Consider the following 24,372-nt stretch of genomic DNA (forward strand, 5'->3'; position numbering starts at 1 on the left):
TGGTACTCTTTGAATGGAGGTCGGACTTCGTGAATTTTACCTCGTGGGCTGCTGGATACTTTTGTGTCCTGGAGCTTTGTTCTGGGACATAATTAAGGGACTGGAGAGAGTTTGGGCCTCCTGGGCCTCGTGTGGCTCGTAGGTGGGCTCAGAGCAGTGCTGAGTCCAGGGCAAACTACTCCTCACCATTGAGGCAAGACCCTGAGGGGCACTCTGCCCACCACACCGTGAACTTTGAGTGGCGAGGTTTCTCGGTGGCGCTGGCGGGAGCAGTGCTTTTCCCAGCCTCTGTGAGCTCCGCTGCTCTTCCTTCCAATCCTTCGGGTCGTTGCTCGCCAGCCTTAGTCTCCTCCCAGGCACGTGCTGAGCGGGTTCCCTGCCAAACGCTCAAGACGGACCTTCTGCAGGTCTCCAGGCTTTGCTCTGGGCAGCTCTCTCCCTGCCAGTGTCCTGTGCACTCCAGCTGCCGTGGTCTCCCCGGCCTCTCAGCTGAGCTCTTCCTGAGTTCCCCTTCCTGGCCCCTTGTCCTGAAAACCCTCAGGTGGTGACCTGGGCAGTTTAGGGCTGTTTCCTGTCTGCCATGGACTGAATGTTTGTGTCTTCCCCACCCTCCAGTTCCTGTGTTGACATCCTAGTGCCCAAGGTGACGATATTAGGAGGTGGGGACTTGGGGAGGTGGCAGAGCGAGCCCTCAAGAATGGGGTTAGTGTCCTTACAGGAGAGACCCCAGAGCCAGGCGCGGTGGCTCATGCCTGTAATCCCAGCACTTTGGGAGGCCGAGGCAGGTGGATCACCTGAGTTCAGGAGTTCGAGATGAGCCTGGCCAGCATGGAGAAACCCTGTCTCTACTAAAAATATGAAAATTAGCTGGGCGTGGTGGTGGGCGCCTGTAATCTCGGCTACTCGGGAGGCTGAGGCGGAGAATCACTTGAACCTGGGAAGTGAGCTTGCAGTGAGCCGAGATTGTGCTACTGCACTCCAGCCTGGGTGACAGAGTGAGACCCTGTCTCGAAAAAAAAAAAGAGACCTCAGAGAGCTCTCCCACCCCTTCTACCAGAGGTGAAGGGGACCCAGTGGGAAGGTGCCATCCGTGAACCAGGGAGTGGCCTCACCAGACATCGAATCTGCCAGAGCGTGGATCTTGAACGTCCTGTCCTCTGCAGCCGTGGAGATGCGTGTCTGTTGCTTTTATGCCACTCAGGCCATGGCGTTTCTGGATAGCAGCCGGGTTGGAGGGAGCCGCTGTCTCTCTGGGACCACTCTCTTCGTCGCCTGATGTCCACCGTCTTGACAGATGTTGTTTCCCATATTTCCTGGAGTTTTTTAGTTGCTAAATCCTGGCCTCTGCTACTCTCTTTGCTAAAAATGCTAGTCCTTGATGACATGGAATCTTGATACTTTAATACAGAGTGGAACATAGTCACTAAATAAAACCTGGAAAAATGTAGAAGAGTAGCAGGAAGAGAACACACCCCAGCCCCATGGTCCACCCGCCCGCAGTCCCTATTGCCGCCTCCTGGCTCTGGTTTCCCTGCTCGTGGGGCTGGGCAGCATTGCTGCAACTCTTGATTCGCTTTCCTGGGGCCACCATAACCAAGCAGCACAACCCGGGAGATGGCTCAGAGTCTCTCTGCGTCCTGGGAGCCTGAGATCCAGGAGTGGGTGGGATGGAGAATGGTTCTCCCTGGGTCACTCTGGAGGACCTCTTAAGGTGGACTTCTTAAGGGAGCCCCGGCTCCCACCTTGCCAAAGAGCCTCCGAGCCACACCTGCCTCCCCCAGGCCTCCAGTTGGTGCCCACATGCAGCCCCCACCGTGGGGTCACCCTGGGGTAAGGGTCTCTCCTCCCCTGCTAACCTTCTGCTGGGTCTTGGCATCCCTGGGATGAACCCTCCTGGCCTGGACCTTGCCGGCCCACATCAACCCCCCAGCCCTCTGCTCCTTGGCCTCACCCACAGCCTGCAGAATGTAGGTGAGTTTCCTGGTGATAATATAATAATAGCAATGATGATGATGATGATGATGATGGCAATAACAATGATGACAGTCAACACTGCCACGTGCCGGGCTCTGGCCCTTTGCATGTCTGGGCCGGCTGTACAAGGCACTGCTGGGGCCCGGGCTGGGAGCCAGGGACAGGCACTGTCACAGCAGCCAAGGGGCCCCCCTACCACCCCAGCACCTGCTGGCCCTGAACCAGCTTCTCCTTGAGAACTTTGACTGACTCTTCCGCTTGGCAGCATTTTAATCTGCTGGTGCAAGAGCCTTGTCGCTTCCTCAAAGCCTGTGCCCATGGCCGTGGGCAGCTGCCTGTCCCTGTGTAGGCAGAGCTGCGTCATGCCCTGTGGCCCCAGGTCTGGCTCTGGGGTTCTGGCTGGGCGGGGCCTGGAACCTTCTGGGAGTCACCATTGACTGGCTGCAGCCACCGGCTTCCCAGCAAGGATGTCCCCTTCTGTAGGAAAATGGGGACGTCGGGAGCATTCTCTGGACAGCAGGAGATGCATGTCGACAAGCTGGCCCTGCCTCTTCCCACTCCAGAGTGGTGAGTGGGGATTCTGGGGACTTCCCCGGCCCCCATGGGTCTTGCGTGTCCTGGTGCCCATGTGCCTCCAGTCCCAGGGTTGGCCACGGTGTGGACCCCTCCACTTTCCTCCAGGCCTGAGGTGGGACCCAGGTGGCCTGTCAAAGAAGAGCCCAGCCCAGACCCTCCCCCGACCCCTGGGGGAAGGAGGCCACCAGGCACCCCGCCTTCCTGCTGCCTATCAGGGTGAATCTCAGGGTACCCTGGTGCAGGAGGGGCTGGCTCTGAGCTGGACAGGCCTCTGGGGTTGCTCTGGTGGCCTTCCCTCTCTCTGGGTCAGACGTGCCCAGGCAGGGAGCGTCCAGGCCATGACAGAGCCGGGCCAGCTGGGGACAGGGCATCCCCCAGTGCAATCCTTGTAGCGAACGGGTCCTAGAGTGCAGCTGGCGGGACACTCCCGCCATCACTGGATTTACTGCAGGTGGAGACGGGTTCTGTGCCCATGTAGATGAGGAAACAGGCACAGAGAGGGGGCGGCCTGCCCAAGGTCACCGGGGAGGGAGTGGAGAGGCTGGATGCCCTTGGGCCCAGACTGCAGCCTCCCCTCCCCGATGTGCTGCGGCCCCAGTGTCCTGGGCCCCACATGGCGCCTGAGCCCACAGGTGTCACCAAAGGTCTGAGTTGCGGGGACAAAGGCGGGGACAGGCCCGAGGTGCGGGGACAAAGGCGGGGACAGGCAACCCCTGCGGTTCGAGGGGTAGGAGGCCACACATCAGTCCCTGGGAGGGCCAGGCAGGAGGTGGGCCCAGCGGGGCTGGGAAATGAGGGGCCAGTGCCCCGCGCTCACTGCAGGGGATGTGAGAGGGCGAGTGGTCGCTCAGCCACACTCACACCCGTGTGTACAGGACCCACGCCCGCCCGCCTTGCTGTCCCGCCTGTGCACGGCTCACACTCGGGCTCACACAGCTTCTCCCATTATTGAGGCGCTGCCGGGCCCTGCAGGACTCAGATCGTCCTGTGCAACTTGGCAGGGTCACCCTCACGCCTGCCCGGTGGCCCCACCTGCCCCACCTGCCCAGCTTCTCTCGCCTCTCAGTGCTGTCTGTCCCAGAGCCTCCCATCAATGGGGCCAGAGGGCTCTGGCCCGGCTGTGGGCTGACTGTTCTCCTCAAGATGCCTGAGAGCCACCCGGGCACCGGACTTGCCAACATGCAGGCACACGCAGGCACACACCTGGGCCACACGGCCCTGAGCACACGCCTTGCCCAGCCCTCCTCCGGGCTGTGGTGCGGGTGCCAGGTGCCACCTGCTGGCGGGCTACAGCATCACGGCTCTCGCCCTCCGGAGCCTTCCATGGTGCCACACCAGCCTCTGGTCTGGCTGCAGACGGCTTGGGCTGGGCAGGGAAGCTTCCGCTGTCAGGGAGCCTGGGACCACAGACTTTGCTCCAAGCGCCCTGGGTGGGTAGAGGCCAGGTCCAGTATGAGGAGCCCTGGTTCCCTGAGGTAGATGGAGCCAGGCAGAAGTTGAGTAGACATGGGGGCTGCAGCCCTGGCCCCACTGCCCGACTCTCTCTCTGCATTTCAGGAGCTGGCAAGATCCAAGGGGGTCCCCAAGGCCCTGAGGCTGCACTGAGCACCCCTTTCCTGCCCATTTTCAGATGCAGCGGTGTCCTGGACCCCTGGGGAGAGGTGATCCCCCCCCAGCAGGAAGCTGGGCCTGGTTTCTGTCCCTCTGCAGCCACAAGGCCTGGCCAGGATGCTGGGAGCACCACACCCTGGAGACTCAGCTCACCAAGGACTCAGGGGCGGGGGATCCCCTGGCACCTGGGAAGCTGGGCCCCCGGCCCCCTGGACTCCCACCCAGACACCATCTCAACCCAGGTCTGTCTGCATCTCCCCGTCACTGCCCTGGGTTCTCCACTCCTGGACCCGACCCTGGTCCTGGGGCAGTGTCCCAGCTGCTGTGTCCCAGGCCCCCCATCCACTGACCTTGGCCCACCTTCTATGTGGCCCATTAGAGGGGTGTGGGGGCTGCAACTTGCTTCTGCTGAACCCCTAGGCCTGCCAGGGGGCATCAGGATTCTGCACAGAGAGGCAGGGGACCTGGCCAGACATGCAGGTACCCACGTACCTAATTCAGGGCCTTGGGGCAAGGACTGTGTATTTATCCTGGCCCAGGCGAGTCTGGGGGTGTCTGAGGGGTGGTGAGACATCTGGGCAGATTGTTCCTGCCCTGCTCTGCTCTGCCCCACCCTGGCCAGCCCTCCTGGCTTCTCAAGGTGCTCCTGGCCACGATGGCACAGTCCCCCAGGCCCAAAATGTGCCCCCACGCTGCCCGAATGCCAGTGCGGGGGCTGGTAGCAACCAAGGCCACGACCTCCCCTCCCCCTCCTGGGGCACCTGCCCCCACGCTGTGGCCATGGCTCCCTGGCTCCACCAGCTTCTTGTGACCCCTGAGGCTCCCCAGCCCCTGGCCCCCCATGGAGAGTTCCCTCCCCATAAGGGGGGCCAGACACCCCCCTGTGCCCACTCCTTGGGAGACTGGCATTAGATCCTGGCTGTGGGACAGGCTGGGCCACTCTGGGGGTGAGACCAGGCTTCTCCCACCTGGGGGACCCATCCCGGCTCTGGCCCTGGGCGGGCGACAGCCTGGGTTTCCTGTGTCCTCACCGCCCGCTCATCAGCAAGATGGGGATGTGGATGACAGGAGTGCTGGCCACGGAGGGCCTGGTGTGGGTGGCCGTCGGGACGAGGGTAGTGTGGGCGGCCACGGCAGTTGGTGCTACTGCTGGGAGGGGCCGAAGGTGAGGCCCTCCTGGGCTGTGGGTCCCTGTAAGCCACTGCCCCCGTGGGGTGTGCAGTCACCAGGCTGACCCGCTGCCGGGGTTCCGCCCCCTCCCTGTCCCTGCTGCTTCCCTGGCACCTGTGTCCCAAGCCTGAAGCCCTGTCCGTGTCAGAGGTGGCACCTCCCTGGGCACGGGCACTTGGACGCTGGTGCCTCTCCTGCTGCGGACCCCTTTGCTGTGGTCAGGGCCTCCTCCCTGCACCGGCCCCGCCCGTGACTGCAGGCCTGGCGGGGCCCTTGATGGCCACAGAGGGCACAGGCCGGGGCCAGGAGGGCACCGTCTCCTGGGGCAGATATGCTGGAGTGAGCTATGGAATTGTCCATCAGCAGCGGCAAGCTTTGCGGAGCGCCAGCTGTATGCAGAGCAAAGGCGGGCCAGCCGGGAAGGGCCAGTGAGGACCTGGGGTCCCTGGCGTCCCCAGGAGCCTGCACCCCTACGCGGGGGACGCCTGGGCAGCTCCTCCCTCCTCCACTCCCCGCCCTCTCCTCCCCTCCTTCCTGCAGTTCCCACAGCTGTTTGGGGGCCTCCCGTGGCGCCTGGTTGAACTGCAAGGGGAGATGTGTGTGGACACTGCAACCCTCCCGAAGCTGGGCCTGGAAGAAATGACTTCCCCAGAACCTTATCTGGGCAGGAGAGGGGCGTTGGCGGGTGGGGGGGTCTTGCCGCCTCCGGTCCTCTGCATGCCAGGCATCACCTGGGGCCGGGCCAGGGCAGGCTGCCTGGACACCATGGACCTGCCCAGCTGTAGGGGAGGTGTGTCCTGCAGCCCTACCCGAAGCCCAGGCCTGTGTGGCTGAGAGGACTGAGGACGGCTGACCCCCTTGGTGACTGCCTGGGCCCAGAGGGGAGTGGGGGGAGTGGTCAGCTGGGTGTGGCCAGCCCTGGGGGAAGGATCCAGGGACTGCGTCCACTTAGGGATAGGAGGCAGCTAGCAGAGCCCTCCCAGCTGACCAGGGGAGGCCCTGTGGGCACAGGAGGGGCCCCAGGTATAGGTACAGGTGCAGGGCTGTGCGGCTCTGTGTCACCCAGGTGGAGCGTCTTGCCCCGTTTGATGGCTGACAAAGTGCCCTTGAATGCGTCAGACCCAGCGTGGTCCCAGGGTCCTGACCCTAACATTACCCTCACCCCAGCCTACCCCTGCCCTAAATTCACCCCAAGCCCCCACCCAAACCCCTCAGACCCAACACCTTAACCCTAGACCCAACCCTACACCCCAAGCCCTAATCCCTAACCGCTAGCCTCACCCTAACCTTCCTACCGGATGCCACCTGGCAAACATCCTCCTGGCCCCTATCCACCCCTCCCCCGAGGATCCGGGAGGCAGTGGGGTCCCTGGGAGGCTGCTCCCTGCGGAACGCGATGGACAGATGCATGGGCACCGGGCCCCAGCACCCTCTGGCTTCCTTCATCCTCCCCAGGCACTTCCCCCGGGCCAGAGGGCAGCCTGGCAGCCCTGGACTCTGGGAGGGCCGAGTCTGGGGAGCTGGAGGACGTCACATTCCACTCTTGATGATGCCGCCCCAGTCCTACAATCTGGACAGCAGGAGAAGCTGCCCATTTCCTCCATCTCCAGTAATGAGAAGCAAATGCTGATCCTGGCCGTCTCCTGGCTCCTGGGTCCCTAGGTTCCTGCTGCCCCTGCCAGTTCCTGGAAGATGCCAGCAGGAGGGAGGGCGGTGGAGCTGGACTTGCGCCCACAACAGGATCTGGCCATAAACGCAGTCAGGGCGAGGCTGCGGGGTGGGCGGCTGAGCCTCCTGGTGGACTATCTCCCCTCCCACCCCCCGCCCTGGCCCGCAGCTGTCGGCTCTTCCTGGGAAGCCGCAGCCTTTGTTTGTTCCTTGAAGGAGCTGGTGCGTTGCCTGCGAGCTCCTCTGCAGGCTTGGGGGTTGCACCTACTGTCCACCCCCCTCGAAACCAGCTCCATCCAGCAGCAGGCTGCAAGCCTGGAGAGGCCAGCGGGGACCAGGCAGGGAAACTGAGGTCCCAAAAAGGCAGGGAACAGGTGCAGGGGGCCTGTCTGACCTGCGCTGGGACTGGGCCAGGTGAATCTCCTCCAGGGCCCAGCCCCATCTTGGACAGAGGAAGTTGATAGTCAGGAAAGACAGGAGTGGCCTCTTCTAACAATTTCAGCTCTGAAGGGGCCGAGGGTGGCGATGCTGACAGCATTTCCTCCAGCTCCCACCTGCCTGCTCCGGGGAACTCCCCGCCCAGGCATTGATATTCACCTGGTGATACTAATAATTGTCTCAGGTGATAAATTGTCTCAGCTGCTCTCCCACATGGCCCACAGGTCCCTGGAGGTTCCCCGGATCCTTTCAGGGGAGACCATGGGCCCTAAATGATCTTCATAACAAAACTGAGAAGTGGCCTGGCTTCTTCACTGTGCACCTGTGTGCTGGGATCCAGCGTGGTCTGACTGGGCAGCTCCTTTCCTTCCCTGACGCTGCTCCAGGGGAAAGAAGGACCAGGGTCAATCCGGGGTGCCCCAGGTGGATCAGCGAATGCCCCTGAAGCCAGGTGCCAGTTGCATCCCCGTCCGATGCCCCCACCCCAGTCTCCTGAGCCTCATTAGTCACCCCTCATTTTCCTCTGGGGACCCCAGGCCCCAGCTCCTGTCTGGTTAGAGGCTGAAGGGGTCTGAGCGACACCTACCCTAGGGGACCTCCGGAGGGGTCTTGGTGTCCTCTGACTTCTATCCTCAGAAGGGAGCTCAGAATGCAGCTGAGGCTTCCCCTGGGGCCCAGGGTGTCTGTGTCCGAGCCACAGCCAGAGTGTGCCCTGGAGAGCCGCTGGGATGCACGGTGGGCTCTCGTCATCCTGTCCCCACTCCAGGCTTAGGCTGGAGCCGTGATGGCACCGCTGCACTCCAACCTGGGCAACAGAGTGAGACCCTGTCTCTATAAAATAAAAACAAAAATAAAGAAGAGCATGTGGTTTCTGCAGTTTCCTGGCCAAAAATGCATAACTCCAATCTCAATCATAAGAACACATCCAACGTCCTCAACAAGGGGAGGTTCTACACACACCTGCCCAGCGCCCCTCAAAAGTGTCAAGGCGTGAAAGACATGGAGGCATGTAGAAGACGGGAGAGCCAGTGTGGCCTGCGGTATGTTCATGACGGTCACAGGTCAGCGCCCACGGTCACTCAGCAGCCATTCCAGGCAGGCCCCAGGGGCCCAAGAGGAAGGTGGGATGTGGTGGGATGGGGGCTCTGCACGGCCCTGCAGCACAAGTGCCCTGCCGACTCCAGGGGCAGCTATCTGGCCCCCTCATGGTGCCATTCCCCAGGGACAGGTCCTTGCCTGCCTCGCCGGCCCTCCACAGACAGGACAGGGACAGGTCGTCAGCTGTCACGGAGGCCCTCGCAGTTTTCTGAATGTGGACTTGCTGTTCCTGCCCATGGCGTCGTCCACGGACTTGACAGCACCCCACTGTCCATCACACCCCCACTGATGCTGCTTCCCACAGCAGGACTCATCCCATGCTCAGGCAGTGCTCCCAGGAGCAGTGGGTTAATAGAGCGTGGGACGGCCCCTGAAGACCAGTTATGGTGCCGGCCAGGAGGCCCTCTGAAAGGACGGGCGCAACCCCGCAGAACAGACCAGGTGCTCACCATCCATGTCTGGTGCCGCTTCTCTGTGGCGATGGTATCCAGGAATCATGGGTGGGAGTCACGGCCACCGTCCCTGTCGCACCAGCCGCCTGCTCACACAGCCACCGTTCACTCTAGCTTGAAGGTCCTGCTTCCTCAGGGAGGAGCACTCCCTCCAGGGTCGAGGTGCTGGCCGTGTGGAGTTCGACGTCGGGACTGTCCCCAGGGGCCTCTCTTCCCACTGAATCGACAGAGAGAATGTGAGCCCGCTGTCCGGCGGGCGGGGCCGGGGATCCTGTCCGCCCAGGGGACACCGGATCGCTGCAGAGAGAGGACTAGACCCAGAGTCCAGCCAAGACCAGAACTGAGACCGGGCGACCAGCAGAGCCTGCACAATAATAATGCTTCGTTTTGCAAATGTATTTTGTTCTTTTATTGTATATATTTATCATGTCCAATGTGATGTTTTGAAACGTGTTTACATTGTGGTTAAATCAAGTGGCATAACACACATGACTTCACATACTTCCCATTTTTTTGTGGTAAGAACACTCAAAATCTACTCGCAATGATTTTCTTTCTTTTTTTTTCTCTCAATGATTTTCAAGGATGCAATATGGTGTTATTAACTGTAGTCACCATGCTGTGCAGTACATCTCTTGAATTTATTCCTTTTGTCTAACGGAACTTTTTTTTTTTTTTGAGATGGAGTTTGCTCTGTCGCCAGGCTGGAGTGCAGTGGCACGATCTCGGCTTACTGTAACCTCTATCTCCCAGGTTCAAGCAACTCTCATGCCTCAGCCTCTGGAGTAGCTGGGATTACAGGCGCCCACCACCACGCCCAGCTAATTTTTTTGTTTATTTGTTTGTTTTTTGAACCGGAGTCTCGCTCTGTTGCCAGGCTGGAGTGCAGTGGTGCCATCTTGGCTCACTGCAACCTCCGCCTCCTGGGTTCAAGCGATTCTCCTGCCTCAGCCTTCTGAGTAGCTGGGATTACAGGCGCCTGCCACCATGCCTAGCTAATTTTTGTATTTTTAGTAGAGATGGGGTTTCACCATGTTGGCCAGGATGATCTTGATCTCCTGACCTCATGATCTGACCGCCTCAGCATCCCAAAGTGCTGGGATTACAGGCATGAGCCACCGCGCCTGGCCTAATTTTTGTCTTTTCAGTAGAGACGGGGGTCTCATCATGTTGGCCAGGCTGGTCTTGAACTCCTAACCTCAGGTGATCTGCCTGCCTCTGCTTCCCAAAGTGCTGGGATTACAGGCGTGAGCCACTGTGCACGGTCTGTAACAGAAACTTTGTACTCTTGGACCAACCCCTCCCCAGTTCCCAGCCCCTATGTCCCTGGGTCCTCTCTCTGCTTCTGTGAGTTCAACTTTTCTAGGCTCCACTTATGTGTGAGATCATGCAGTGTCTGTCTTTCTGGGCCTGGCTTCCTTCAGTCAGCATAAAGTCCTGCAGTTCATCCATGTCGGCACCAATGACACATTCCCTCTTCTGTGGAGGAACAGTTCTCTGACGTGGATGCACCTTCCTTGGCTGCTGGACGCTGAGGCTGGTTCCATGTCTGGCTGTAGTGGACAGCGCTGCGGTGAACATGGGGTGCGGGTGTCTCTTCTGCGTACTGATGTGGCCTCCGCGTGTCACGCCCGGGAGTGGGACAGCCGGATTACGTGGTGGTTCTGTTTTCAGTTTTTTGGGAACCTCCATGCTGTTTTCCATAACGGCCATCATCACAGACTTCTTATCATGAAATCATTTTAGACTCGTAGAATCCTGGTAAAAATAGTATAGAGAATGGTGATCTGTCATCTCTGGGCAGGGCAAAGGGAGCTGGGGCGACCGGGCAGGAGGGAGGTTTGCTTTCATGATCTGTTCTTTACCTATTCAAAAACAATTAAAATAAAGGCCAAGGCAGATGGATCACTTGAGGCCAGGAGTTTGAGACCAGCCTGGCCAGCGTGGTGAAACCCCATCTCTACTAAAAATACAAAAATTAGCCGGGTGTGGTGGGGCACACCTGCAATCCCAGCTACTCGCGAGGCTGAGGCAGGAGAATTGCTTGAACCCGGGAGGCGGAGGTTGCAGTGAGCCGAGATCGTGCCACTGCACTCCATCCAGCCTGGGTGAAAGAGTGAGACTCTATTGCAAAAAAAAAAAAGAAAAGAAAAACCAGAAAAAAACACACAAAATGCGCCATTGCACTCTAGCCTGTGTGACAGAGTGAGACTCCATTTCAAAAAAAAAAAAAAAAAAAAAAGGCTGGGCACGGTGGCTCATGCCTGTAATTCCAGCACTTTGGGAGGCTGAGGCAGGTGGATCCTGAGGTCAGGAGATCGAGACCATCCTGGCTAACATGGTGAAACCCTGTCTCTACTAAAAATACAAAAACTTAGCCGGGCGTGGTGACAGGTGCCTGTAGTCCCAGCTACTCAGGAGGCTGAGGCAGGAGAATGGCGTGAACCCAGGAGGCGGAGCTTGCTGTGAGCCGAGATTGCGCCACTGCACTCCAGCTTGGGTGGCAGAGACAAACAAACAAACAAAAAAACCCAGAAAAAAACCACAAAAAACCCCCCCACAAAAAAACCATTAAAATAATTTAAAATTTTAAAATAATGTTTAGTAAAATAATGTTTAATAAAAAATAACGTTTAGTGTTTAACGTGAGAAATGCTTATATGGTAAAAAATAAGGAAAAAGGATCATTTAAAAAAGAGTGAGAAGAAAATAGAGTCAGATATTTATCTGATCTTTAGGGAAGAGCACTTTTCTAAGCATACAAACAAAGGAAGAAATAATAAAGAAAAAAAGCGACGAATGTGTTACCTCCCTAAAAACGCGTGCGTAAGAACAAGGGTTTGATCCTCACTGACGGGGTCCCAGGTGCTGACTGGAGTCCAGCAGGCCCCAGAGCCGGAGGCTGAGTGCGAACCATGGAGGTGACCTCCATGGCAGGAGCAGCGCGGCGTGTCCGTCCCGCACAGACAGAAATGCGGTCCAGGGGTGTGGGAGGACCATGAAGGGGTCACGCTGAACGTGCCGCAGGTGCCCACCAAGCAGACAGTCTGCCTTTCGAGGTGTGGTTCAGGGAGTTAGCAGGGCGCTAACCGCCGGCTGCTCTGTTGGGTGCAACATAGACAGAAAAGGGGTCACATTAAACTGGAAATGCCAGACCTGGCTTGGTTTACTGTGGAGGAAGGGATGCAAAGGCCTAGGGAGATTGGAAGGCTAGGGTAGGTTTGTCACTTAAGACCTCCTCACCCACCAGAAGGTCCAGAAGACAGACCTTTCCCCATACTGGGAACTAGATTAGTGAGGGGGATAGAAATAGGGACAGATCCCTGGGCTGCTCTTCTCCGAGGGCCACAGACCTCACAGTGGGAGCCACAGCCACTCACCTGGAAAAGAGTCGCAATGGGAAGAATGGACCCGGGACAGCCGAGTGGTGGCTTTCAGCCATCAGAGGCGAGGGGGACCTGGGACTGCCAGGCGGTGGCTCTCAGCCGTCAGAGGCGAGGGGGACCCGGGACAACCGAGTGGTGGCTTTCAGCCGTCAGAGGCGAGGGGGACCTGGAACTGCCAGGAGGTGGCTCTCAGCCGTCAGAGGCGAGGGGGACCCGGGACAGCCGAGCGGTGGCTTTCAGCCGTCAGAGGCGAGGGGGACCTGGGACTGCCAGGCGGTGGCTCTCAGCCGTCAGAGGCGAGGGGGACCCGGGACAACCGAGTGGTGGCTTTCAGCCGTCAGAGGCGAGGGGGACCTGGAACTGCCAGGAGGTGGCTCTCAGCCGTCAGAGGCAAGGGGGATGCGGGCGCCATCATGAGTAGCAGAGGCAGAACGACAGTCAAGCTGGGCTGACCCCTTAGCCACAGCTCTCCTAGGAGGAAAACAGAAAGCCTGGGAAGATGGTACTGGATCTGCAGGAGGCCAAGGTCGGGGTGTCACCTGAGACCAGGAGTTCAAGACCAGTCTGGGCAATATAGTGAGAACCCCATCTCTAAAAACTAAAAAATTAGCTGGGCTTGGTGGTGCACACCTGTGGTCCCAGCTACTCAGGAGGCTGAGGCAGGAGGATGGCTTAAGCCCAGGTGTTCAAGGCTACAGTGAGCCAAGATTGCATCACTGCACTCCTGCCTGGGCAACAGAGCGAGACCCTGCCTCAAAATCAATCAATCAATCAATAATCATGTTCTCAGCAAATATTTAACTTCCCTGATATATTGTGGGGGAAAAGAGGCTGTAAAACAATCTGTGGTAATAGCCAGGAGAACTTAGGAGCACCCGTGGGTGCCCATGCCGGCAGAGATTCACGAACACTGTTCACCCCCATAACCAGCAAGGGTGCTGCCATCCAGAACCCATCGCAGATGAGCAACTGTGCCTGCCCAGGCCAGGCCACGGCACCCAGCAGCCGGGACCCCTCCCCACCTGAAACGATACTGCCACCTGGGGACCCCAGGCCGCTGACATGGGGACGTGCTAGAGCTTTTGAACACGTCTCTGCATCTGGACATGCCCTCAGTGCACGTGTATTGCTTTATGTTCAGAGACGTCAAATGTCATTTAATGAAAAGACTCCGGCTACAGGAATGTCCCCAGGAATGCCCAGGACAATGTCAGGAATCTCCCAGACCTGCACAGAAGGTGGGAAAGATTTTGAATGATTAAGAGGCTTCTTGGGGGAGGGGGAGAGGGACATTTTTCTTCCACCCACGGACAGTTCTGTGTTTTCTGATTTCTGTAACGAGTGCCACAGCTCTGTATGGAAAACAGCACTGCCTTTGGCGTCCCTCCCAATTCCTGGCACATGAGTCAAGGGCTCCCCTAGCGTCACCGTTGAGGGCAGGGCAGCCCCGGGCTCACAAAGTAAAGATGGAAAGGGCCAGGCCTCACTGCAGGGTCACCCTGAGGCCATAAAATCCTGCACCTTACGTCTTGGGCACCATTTAATACAATTAAACGGTGCAATAAAGGAAGGGAGTAATAAAGAAAGCAAATGTCAGCCAGCGAGGACATCCGGCACAGGCCACACCCCGGGTCCAGCCCCACTGGGGTGGAGTCTGAGGTCCCTGGGAACCCCAGAGTCTATGCACTGCTGTGCCCAGCTAATTTTTTAACATTTCTGCAGAGACAAGGTCTCCCTAGGTTGCCCAGGCTGGTCTCGAACTCCTGGCCTCAAGCGGTTTTCCCAACGTGGCCTCCCTAAATGCTGGGATTATAGGTGTGAGCCAGTGGGCCCAGCCACGTGCTCTTATGTAGCTTATCAGAGTGTATGATGCTGCCTGTCCCATTGCTGGGGATGTTAACCTTGACCCCTTGGCTTAGGTGGCGTCTGCCAGGTCTCTGCACTGCAAAGTTACTATTTTGCGACTTTGTAATTAATAAATATCTTAGGGAAGATACTTTGAATTCATGTAAATAACTTGTTTCTCTTCTAACCTCAGCCTATTGACTTTAGCATACCTCTGTAGACAGCTGTTGATCCTGTGGCGTCTGATGGTGATTTTCTATTTACTTCATTTCTTCTGCATTAATTAACTGGAATTCTATTAAAATAAGCTGTTTCTTCTTATTTGTTTGTGCAGTTATTTACTTCACTATGGGTTTGTAGATACTTATTTTATTATTTGGGTTATAATCCAACATTATCTTTATTTTGTTGCTCAAATTGTTCCAGTGTTGGCCATGGCAGCCCCTTCACAGCGGCTCCTGTGTGCTTTCACCCTATCTGTTTTTGAGCCCTTCCTCATTTTCTGGCACCATAAAATGCTCCAGGTTTATCTTGTAATTTCCTTCCCCAGAGACCCAGCTACTTCTCTAAGGAGTCCTGATTCTTTTAATTGGAAAATGGTATTTAGAAACCAAGATCTGGGCATTGGGTGTGGTAGTTACTACTGGGGTGTCATTTTTTTTTGGTAGACCTTCTCAGGGGAGAATACTAGAAAGCATCTGTATATACCCTAATCCATGCACACACACATTCACACACACACATGCACACACACATTTCTACTTATCTCTTCTATCTCTCTACCCGTCTATCATCCATCAAACACATTGTTGTAAGCCCTTGGTTTTTGGGTGCTTTGTTATGCAGCAATAGCTGACTGATGCATGCGGCTGGGATTGTGCACACTGTATTTTCAGGCTCTTTGGCCAGATGGTTTCCTGGAAGGCACTGGTGGGAGGTGAGGAGAGGAGATTTCTGTTCCTTCACCAGCTTCTTTCAGGGCCCACCAGCCACAGAGGGGGGCGGCTACTCCAGCCCACCACTTCTTTTGGCATTCCCAATACCGGCTCTGCCACCCCCTCCTTTCTCTGTGCTCCTGGGTTCTGGCAGCCCAACCTCTTTCACTTGTTCCCCCAGCCTTGGGAATGGAAGCTGCTTCCTGCTGTTCACAACGTCAGGTGCCTTGGTGCCCGTCTTCTCTTCCAGCCTCCAGCACCTGTGTAACCAGTTCTCTGTATTAACTTCCTTCTGTTTGAAATAATGAGCATGGCTTCCTTTTCCTGACTGACTGCACAGTGATGGATGCCAAGTGGACTTTCAAGGTGAGTCTGAGGTACAGAAGCTGGAGGTGCACTAGTGGGTGGATGAGGAGACAGACCCTCAGGAGGGAGGGGAACGTGCGGTTTAGCCAAAGCCGCATGTAGGGAAAATCCACCACGTTCCACTCCTACATGGGAAATGAAGGAAAGCCTTGAATCAATGATCTCTCTACCGTAAGAAATTAGGAAAGAAAGAGAAGAGGAAATTAAGCCCAATGTGAGCAGAAAAAGCAAAATCATCGATAAAACGACAAAATGAAACACTAGAGAAAAGTCAACAAAACCAAAAGCTGGTTCTTTGAGAAGATGAATAAGACGGATAAACCCCTAGCCAGGCTGGAGAATAAAAGAGAAAACAGACAAATTACCAATGTTAGGAACAAGACAGGTGACGCCACTGCGGATTCTACAGATATTACAAAGATAATAGGGAGACATCATGAACTACTTCACGTCGAAACATTTGGCAGCCCGGATGAAACGGACAAACTCCTTGGAGACAGGATGAATTGAAGATCACTTGGGCAGAAATAACTTGAATGGCCCTATATGTTAAAGGAATTGAATTGTAAATAAAACACAACAAAAGCTTCCTACAAAGAAAACCCCAGGCCCAGATGGTTTCACTGGTGAATTCTACCAAAGATTTAAGAAAGAAGTATATCAACTCTGCACAAACCCTTCCAACAATAACTGAAAAGAGAGGAACACCTTCAACTCTTCCTCTGAGGCCAGTATTACCCCGATTTCAAAACCACATAAAAACATTATAAGAAGACTATGAACCTTTCCTTTGAAAGCAGTCTTTAGATACAAGCTTTATCTGACACATTAACATGTTAGACTGCTTTCAAATGAAAGACTGTGTATCAAATGAAAGAAGAGGCTTCTGATACATAGACGACATGAGGCTGAGTGAAATAAGCCAGACACAAAAAGACCAACACTGTATCATTCGACTTATTTGAGGTATCTCAAGTTGTCAGACTCATAGCAACAGAAAGCAGAATGGTGGCTACCTGGGGCTGGGGGAGAGAGGAGGGTGTGTTTAGTGGGAGCAGAGTTTCAGTTTAAGAAAAATGAAGGTGTTCTGGAGCTGAATGCTGGTGATGGCTGCACAGCATGGTGACATAGTCAATACCACTGAGCCACGCACTTAAGACTGGGTAAGATAAGAAATTCTGTTATGTGTATCTTTCTGTAATAAAAAGTCCCAAAAAATCAATTGTATCTCTCTATATTAGCAATAAATAATTGGAAATGGGAACAAACAATATCATTATAATGGTACAAAAATATTAAATACTTAGGGAAAAATCTGACAGAGGATGTGAAAGACGAGTATGCTGAAAACTGTAAACCATTGGGAGGGAAATTAGAGACCTGCAGAAACAGGTATGTATACCTTGTCCACGGGCTGGAAGACTCCATATTGCTAGGACGTAAGTTCTTTCTAAACTGATAAATATATTTAATGCAATTTCAGTCAAAATCCCTGCAGGCTTTTTTTTTTTGGTAGAAACTGACAAATTGAGACTAAATTCAGAGGGAAATGCAGAGGACATAGAAGAGCCAATGCAGTCCTGAAAAAGGGGCAAAGTTGGAGGAAACTGAAACATTGGCTGGGATTGAGAACTGTTACAAAGCTACAATAATCAAAACAGTGCAGCATTAGCATAATGACAGACAAATAGGTCAATGAACAGAGTAAAGTCCAGAAACAAATTCATGTGTATATAAACAATAATTATTTTTTCTTTAAAAAAATTTTTTTTGAGACAGGGTCTGACTCTGTCACCCAGGCTGGAGTGCAGTGGCATGATCTCAGCTCACTGCAACCTCTACACCCTGGGCTCAAGTGATCCTCCCATCTCAGCCTCCCCAGTAGCCATATAGGCACACGCCACCCCACATGGCTAATTGAATTTTCAACAAAGGAGCAGAAGTACTGCAATGAAGAAAGAATAGTCTTGTCAACAAATGGGGCTAGAACAATTGGATATCCATACATAATAAGACAAACTTCAAGCCATACCTCATACTACATATAAAAAATTAACTCAAAATGCATCATGGAAAACCCCAAACTATAAAATTTCTAAAGGAAAACATAGGGGAAAATATTTGTGTGATCTTGGGTTAGGCAAAGATTTCCTACATGTAATACCAAAGGCAAAATTTATAAAAAAGTAAATTGATCAATTGGACTTTATCAAAATTTTGAAACTCCTACTTTAAAAAACACTATTGAAAGAATGAAAAGACAAGCCACAGACTGGGAGAAATATATCTACAAAGGATCTCTCCAATAAAGGACTCGTATCTAGAATACATAAATAATGTTTAGATCTTAAAAAGAAACCCACCCCAATAACCCAATAAATAATGGGCAAAAGATTTGAGTAGGCGTTTCACTAAAGAAGACATATGGGGCTTATAAGCCTGGGAGTAAACTGACTTTTTCTTTTTGTAAGAAATTAGATATCCTAAGTTAAACAGTCACACAAGGATGTGAGGAGAAAGTGCTTTGACAGGAATTGCTATACTAGTCACAAGTACATTACCAAAGATTTCTCTATAATGGATTTAATATTTAAACACAGCACCCAGTATTTGTTGAAAAAGCAAAACTATATAATAGGGGTTTTTAAAATAATTTTTTTTTTGAGACAGTCTCACTCTGTTGCCCAGGCTTGAGTGCAGCAGCACGATCTTGGCTCACTGCAACCTCTGCCTCCCGGGTTCCACTGATTCTCCTGCCTCAGCCTCCCAAGTAGCTGGGATTACAGGTGCGCCACCACGCCTGGCTAATTTTTGTATTTTTAGTAGGGATGGGGTTTCATCATGTTGGCCAGGTTCGTCTCAAACTCCTGACCTCAGGTGATCCGCCTGCCTTGGCCTCCCAAAGTGCTGGGATTACAGGTATAAGCCACTGTGCCTGGTCTAAAATAAAGTTTTTTAAAAAGTGAAAAAAAAAAGACATATGGATGGCAGATAAGTGTATAAAAAATTCTTAACATCATTAGTCATTAGTGAAATACAATTTCAAGTAATAATGAGACAACATCACACAATTACTGGAGCGGCTAAAATTAAAAAGACTGACCATCCCAAGTGTTGGCAAGGCTGTGGGGTAACAGATGTCTCATACACTGCCGGTGGGAACGTAGAAAGGTACAACCACTTTGGAAAGCAGTTTAGCGATTTCTCAAAAAGTTGAACATAGACCTACCTGTCTGATCCAGATACTCCACTCCTAGGTATTTACCTGGTAGAAAAGAAAGTGTATGTCCACACTAAGATTACACAAATGTTCGAAGCAGTTTTGTTCGTAGTGGCCTCAAATGGACAATGAGCCCAGTGTCCATTAGCAGGGAATGAATGAGCCCAGGAAGGAATGAGCTATTTACACAGCAATGCTGGATGCAATCTCAACATAATTATGCTTAGTGAAAGAGACCGAAGAATGCATACTGTATAGTTCCATTTACACAGAATCCTAGAAAACGCAAACAAATCTGCAAAGTCCTAGAAAATGCAAACAAATGCCATGGAAAAGAAACCCTGGGTAGCTCCCGAGTGGGGAAGGGTGGGAGGGAGAGATTCCAAAGAGGTGTAAGGAGCCCTGTGTGGGTGATGGGTGGGGACATATTCATCCTGATTGGGGTGGTGGTTTCCCAAGTTCAACCAATTTATGTCAAAACTGACCCAATCATACACGTAAACATGTGCGGTATATTGCATGTCAATTCTAACTCAGTTAAGCTGTTTTAGCCTGTGTCAACGCACTTTCCTGACCAGTAAATCCTGTGTTTTCCTTGTTGCCACATAAAATCCTAGTCATAATTTATAGTGGATGCATGTTATTCTAGAGTTGTTTGGCTCTTAGAGATTTAAAATTAATCAGAGAAATATATTAGAGCCCAAACTATAGACAGTAAAAAATGACCAGTGGTTCCCAGGGATTTGTGGGGAAGGATGGAATAGCTGAGACACAGGGCATGTGTTAGGGTGGTACAACCATTTTGCATGCTACTATCCTGGTGGATATTTGACACTCTACATTTGCAAAACCCAGAAAACTTAATAGTGCAAAGAGTGAACCTTGATGTACACAAACATAAAAATATTCAGGAGGTTGAGGGATGCCACAGATGAAATGCGGAATGTGGCAAAACAATCCAACTGTATTTCAAATGCATGAAATAAACTCACAGAAGGGGGTGGGGGTGGAGGGATGTTGAAGGGCCCTGACCTTTGGGCACTTCGGCAAGGAGCAAGGGGGCACTGAGATTCCTGCCTTGGGGCTATGACACCACCCAGGAACCCCTGATCTTTCTGTTACTTATGACTGGGGTTTCTCCAAAAAGCAACAGTCTCCTTTGCAAAAAGTGGCCACACCATTATCAAGCGGTGGACAGTGTAAGTTTGGGGCTGGGAAGATTCTCTGGGACCACATTGCAGCTCTGCCATTCTTGGGCTGGGTGAGCCGAAGGAGTGCTTTCACCCTCTCTGAGTCTCGGTTTCCTTGTCTATAGGATGGAGTGAGGTGAGTGCCTTCCTCCCAGGGTTGAGGGCTCCAGTGAGGTGGGCCTATAGAGCAGTTGGCCTGTACTTGCTCATCATGAGCTCTTGTGAGGTGGAGCCCTGTGGAGCTGCCACAGAAGGTGAACTCCAGTACCAGGGAGATTTCATTTGTCCATCCTTGTACCCACCCACCCACCGATTAATCCATCATCCACCCACCCACCCATCCATCCACCCACCCACTCATCCATCTATCTGTCCATTTGTCCATCCATCCATCCATCCATCCACCCACCCACCTACCCATCCACTCACTCATCCTTCCCTCCCTCTGTCCATTCATCCAGCCATCCCTTCATCCATCCATCCACCCATCCACCCATCCACTCATCCATCTCTCCATTCATCCATCCACCTATCCATTCACTCACTCACCTATCCATCTATCCATCCAACCTTTCATCCATCCATTCTTTGACCCATCCACACATCCATCCCTCCATTCATCCATGCCTCCATCCATCCACCTATCCATTCACTAACCCATCTATCCATCCATCCATCCATCCATCCATCCATCCATCCATCCTTCCATTCACCCATTCATCCACTCATCCATCCATCCATCCATCCCTCCATCCACTCACCCACCCATTCATCTATCCATCCATCCACCCACCCATTCATCCATCCCTCCCTCCCATCCATCCATCCCTGACCCATTCATCCATCCCTCCCATCCATCCATCCATCCATCCATCCATCCACTCACCCATCCACCCATCCATCCATCTCATCCATCTACCCACCCACTGACCCATTCATCCATCCTTCCCTCCCTCCCTCCCATCCATCCATCCTTTCATTCACCCATTCATCCGTCCATCCACCCACCCACCCATTCATCCATCCATCTAACGATCTGTCCCTCCCTCCCTCCATTCATCCACTCATTCACCCAGCCAACCACCCATTCATCCATCCGTCCACTCATTTACCCACTCATTTATTGATCTATTCATCCATCCATCCATCCATCCATCCATCCATCCATCCATCCCATCCATCTACCCACTGACCCATTCATTTCCCCTCCCTGCTTCCCATCCATCCATCCATCCATCCATCCACCTGCTGACCCATTCATTCCCCTTCCCTTCCTCCCATCCATCCATCCATCCATCCATCCATCCATCCACCTGCTGACCCATTCATTCCCCTTCCCTTCCTCCCATCCATCCATCCATCCATCCATCCATCCATCCATCCACCTGCTGACCCATTCATTCCCCCTCCCTTCCTCCCAGCCATCCATCCATCCACCCACCCACCCACCCACCCAGAAGCAAAGTTATTGAGTGCATCTGCTGTGAGGGTGGCCATGGGGGACCCACATGGGCTGCTGCCCTTGCAGCATTCGGAGCAGGATGGCCAGCAAGGGTCACACAGTGTGGCCAGGGTGGTGAGAACAGTGTTCAGTGTGAGGATGTGACACCTGGACCAAGTCTTGAGGGGCAAGTGTCCCAGGGTGTCTGGACTCCTGAAGCACAGCTATCCACCTGATGGCCCTGGCCCTGGGCTGCCCTTTCCTCAGTGGAGCCTGCCCAGTGCCTGCCTGCCCAGCAGAGGCCTGGACTGGTTGAGGCCTCTCTTGATCCCTCACCTGAGAACAAACGCCTCTGTGTGCTCACTTGCTCACCCTCCACACCTCACAGAGCAGTGGCACCAACATCCCGCCTTTCACCTCTGCAGTCCTTGGGAGGTGAAGTGCACACCTCCAGGTGTCTCCGAACCTTTGGAGCCCCAGAAAGTGGACATGCTTGGGGTGTCTGAGTCTGCCCTGGAGAGCTGGGCGTGACTGGTGTTTTATTTACCCTCCCTTGAATCCTCAGATGCTCACCTGCCAGGGTGTATGTCTGGGCCTTGCCACTGTGTCCCTGTGTGGGGCTGGGGTTGGAGCTGGGGTCCTCCTTGGTGTCCAGAGGGCTGAGAACCACGGCTTCTCTGGGTGTGCTCTCCATCTGCCCACCAAGGCAGGGTCAGAGCCGTGGCGCTGGGGTTGGGTGCCAGCCCCCACCACCCTGGTTAAGCCCAGTTGGCTGGGGGCTGGGCAGCCTGGTGCTGGCAGGGTTGGCTGTGGCAGGATGGCTCTGGCCTGCAGAATGGTTGTGGGCCAGCCTGGCCTCTTGTGTCCTGAGATGCTGGCCTTGCGATGGAGACACGAGATGCTCGGTGACTCAGTTTCCCCTTCTGTAATGTGGGCTAATAATCAGACCAACCACATAGGGACATGGAAAAATGGCCCCAGATGACACATGTGACTGACATGTGGGCGGCCTGCACTTGCCGGAGGCCGACATTTCAGTAATCAGCAATGGGGGCCACGTTTGGACCAACACAGGACGTAGGGAGACAGGGGCTGCCACGCGGGGATACCTGGGGCTGCGGTGTGGGCGGGTGGAGTGCTCTCCAGGAAAGCAGGCTCTGTGACTGGTCTCCCGCCCCTGTGGGAGAGGTATTGGCCACATGGGGAGTGCTTGCGGGGGTGGGTGGTGATACTCCAGGGAAGCAATCAGTGGGGTATGGGCCATTACTTTAGGCAGCCTAGGGTGGGCCTCAGGCTGGAGACCCCCGGAGGCCATCAGGAGGCAGCACATCCTGCTCCTTGGAGGACCGAGGTCTTTTCTTTCAAGGCCCTGCACTGATCGTGTCAGACACACCTGCCTCGCCAGGGTCACATTCGAGAAGTCCCTTCACAGCAGCATCCAGCCCGGCGCCATGCCAAAGACTGGAGCCACGGCCACCGTTCGAGTGACCGGGACGCGTGCAGGGGACGCACCTGCTGTCTTTGGCTCCCCCAGCAGCATAGAGGTTCTCTCTTCTCGCCCCCTCCCCAGCCTCCTCTTCCTCTTCCCCTTATCCTCCTCCTTTCCCTCTCCCTCTTCCTCCGGTGGCTCTGACCCCCACATGCCCCTCACCCGGGCTTCCTGGTGAGTCAGGTTTGTGGATACACAGTAGGGGGGCCGTCACTTCAGGTGCCGTGTGACATCAGTGCTGCCTCCTCCCTGCAGTCACTACTGCAAATTCCATGCAGCCGTTGGCAACAGTGCCTTGTCACGGTAAACATGTTGGGCGTGGGCAGGGTGGGGAGAGGCTGGGGGGGCCAGGATGCTGTCCGTGTGGGAGGCTGTACTCCAAGCAGCCTCGTTCTGAGTCCCAGTCGGGGCCTGAGGCTGGGGCAGCCTGACACGGGGCTGGGGCTGTGGGCTCCTGGCTCAACTGTGTCCGGCCCGCCGTTGGGTGGGTGGTCATTCCCACCACTGCCATCATGTTCTTGTCACAGAAAGCAGAACCGACAAGCATTTTCCTCGGAGTGGTCAAAGCCCCCACTCTCTCCCTCCACCAGGGTCCCTCGAACCCCATGGGAAAGCCACAGAGTGGCGATGGGGTCCCAGGGCAATACGGCTGCCCACTCTCCCACTCTGCACTTGCTGGAGGCTGACATTTCAGTAACCAGCAATGGGGGCCACATTTGGACCAACACAGGACGTGGGGAGAGAGGGGATGCAGTGCTGCGGAACTGCCCGGCCCCCATCGCCTCCACCACCCCAGTAGATGCTGCGAATCTGGCAGTGGGGACCGGCTGAGGCTTGGAGGCAAAGAGGCTGGGGACACTCTCGCTTTGGGGGTGCCAGTGACTCCATAGTCGCCCCGGCCTGATGGAGCCCTCACTGTCCTCTTCCCCAGAACAGCTCCCTTTCCCCGTTAGGAATGGGGTTCAGCTCTCTGCACCCTGCCCCATGCAGGGCTGCCTGTGACCTCAGACAGGGCTCCTACCTGGGACCTTGCCATGGGCCAAGAGGGGTGTTAGGGTCAGACCCCTGAGCCTGGGAACCACCACTGCCCGTCCAGAGGGGACACAGGGTCAGATCCAGGGGACCTGCCTCAGGCTTCAGGGCTGGAGGGGCTGTGCTGGGCAGCTTGTGCTCTGCTAGGATTCCTCCAATCCCCCCAGGGCAGGGGGAGCCTGGCCTGGAAAATCTCTGTCCTGAGGCCCGCCTGGGGCATGTCAGGGTCAGGGGACTGCAGTTGGGGCCGTCCTTGGGTTTCCCCAGGGCTCAGTGCCAGTGTGCGGAGGCCCACACCAGGAAGTGAACCATGATCTCCTCTGGCCTCGCCCAGCTGGCTCCGGTTTCCTAATCCCCGGTCCTCCTGGCAGGGGCCACACACTGAGCTTCCTCCACATGCCCAGGTCCTGGCAGGGAGCACAGACCCTGGGGCCTGGTGCTGGCGGGCACCGCAGGAGGGCAGGAGGGGCTTCGTCCCAGG

The 24,372-nt window shown here is 54.7% G+C and overlaps 1 protein-coding gene across 1 annotated transcript; it reads left to right on the forward strand.

The window, feature by feature from the left end:
- The first annotated feature begins 3,163 nt into the window (after window positions 1–3,163).
- On the forward strand, window positions 3,164–11,276 carry LOC117974824 (uncharacterized). The gene is made up of 4 exons (XM_063607980.1): window positions 3,164–3,232; window positions 3,705–4,403; window positions 6,787–6,940; window positions 7,662–11,276. The coding sequence occupies exons 1-4, from the start codon at window positions 3,164–3,166 to the stop codon at window positions 7,880–7,882; spliced, it is 1,143 nt and encodes a 380-aa protein (XP_063464050.1). The 3' UTR covers window positions 7,883–11,276.
- The last annotated feature ends 13,096 nt before the right edge of the window (window positions 11,277–24,372 follow it).

The sequence above is a fragment of the Pan paniscus genome, chromosome 9 (assembly GCF_029289425.2).
Source record: "Pan paniscus chromosome 9, NHGRI_mPanPan1-v2.0_pri, whole genome shotgun sequence".
Taxonomy (NCBI): Eukaryota; Metazoa; Chordata; class Mammalia; order Primates; family Hominidae; genus Pan; species Pan paniscus.

Bases quoted from the DNA above. Each gene is read 5' to 3' on its own strand.
- LOC117974824 (XM_063607980.1), top strand. From the start codon at position 3,164: ATGGCGCCTGAGCCCACAGGTGTCACCAAAGGTCTGAGTTGCGGGGAC. The intron at 4,404-6,786 runs GTCTGTCTGCAT...CATCCTCCCCAG, and splicing joins CAGACACCATCTCAACCCAG to GCACTTCCCCCGGGCCAGAG. The intron at 6,941-7,661 runs GTAATGAGAAGC...CATGGCCCACAG, and splicing joins GCCCATTTCCTCCATCTCCA to GTCCCTGGAGGTTCCCCGGA.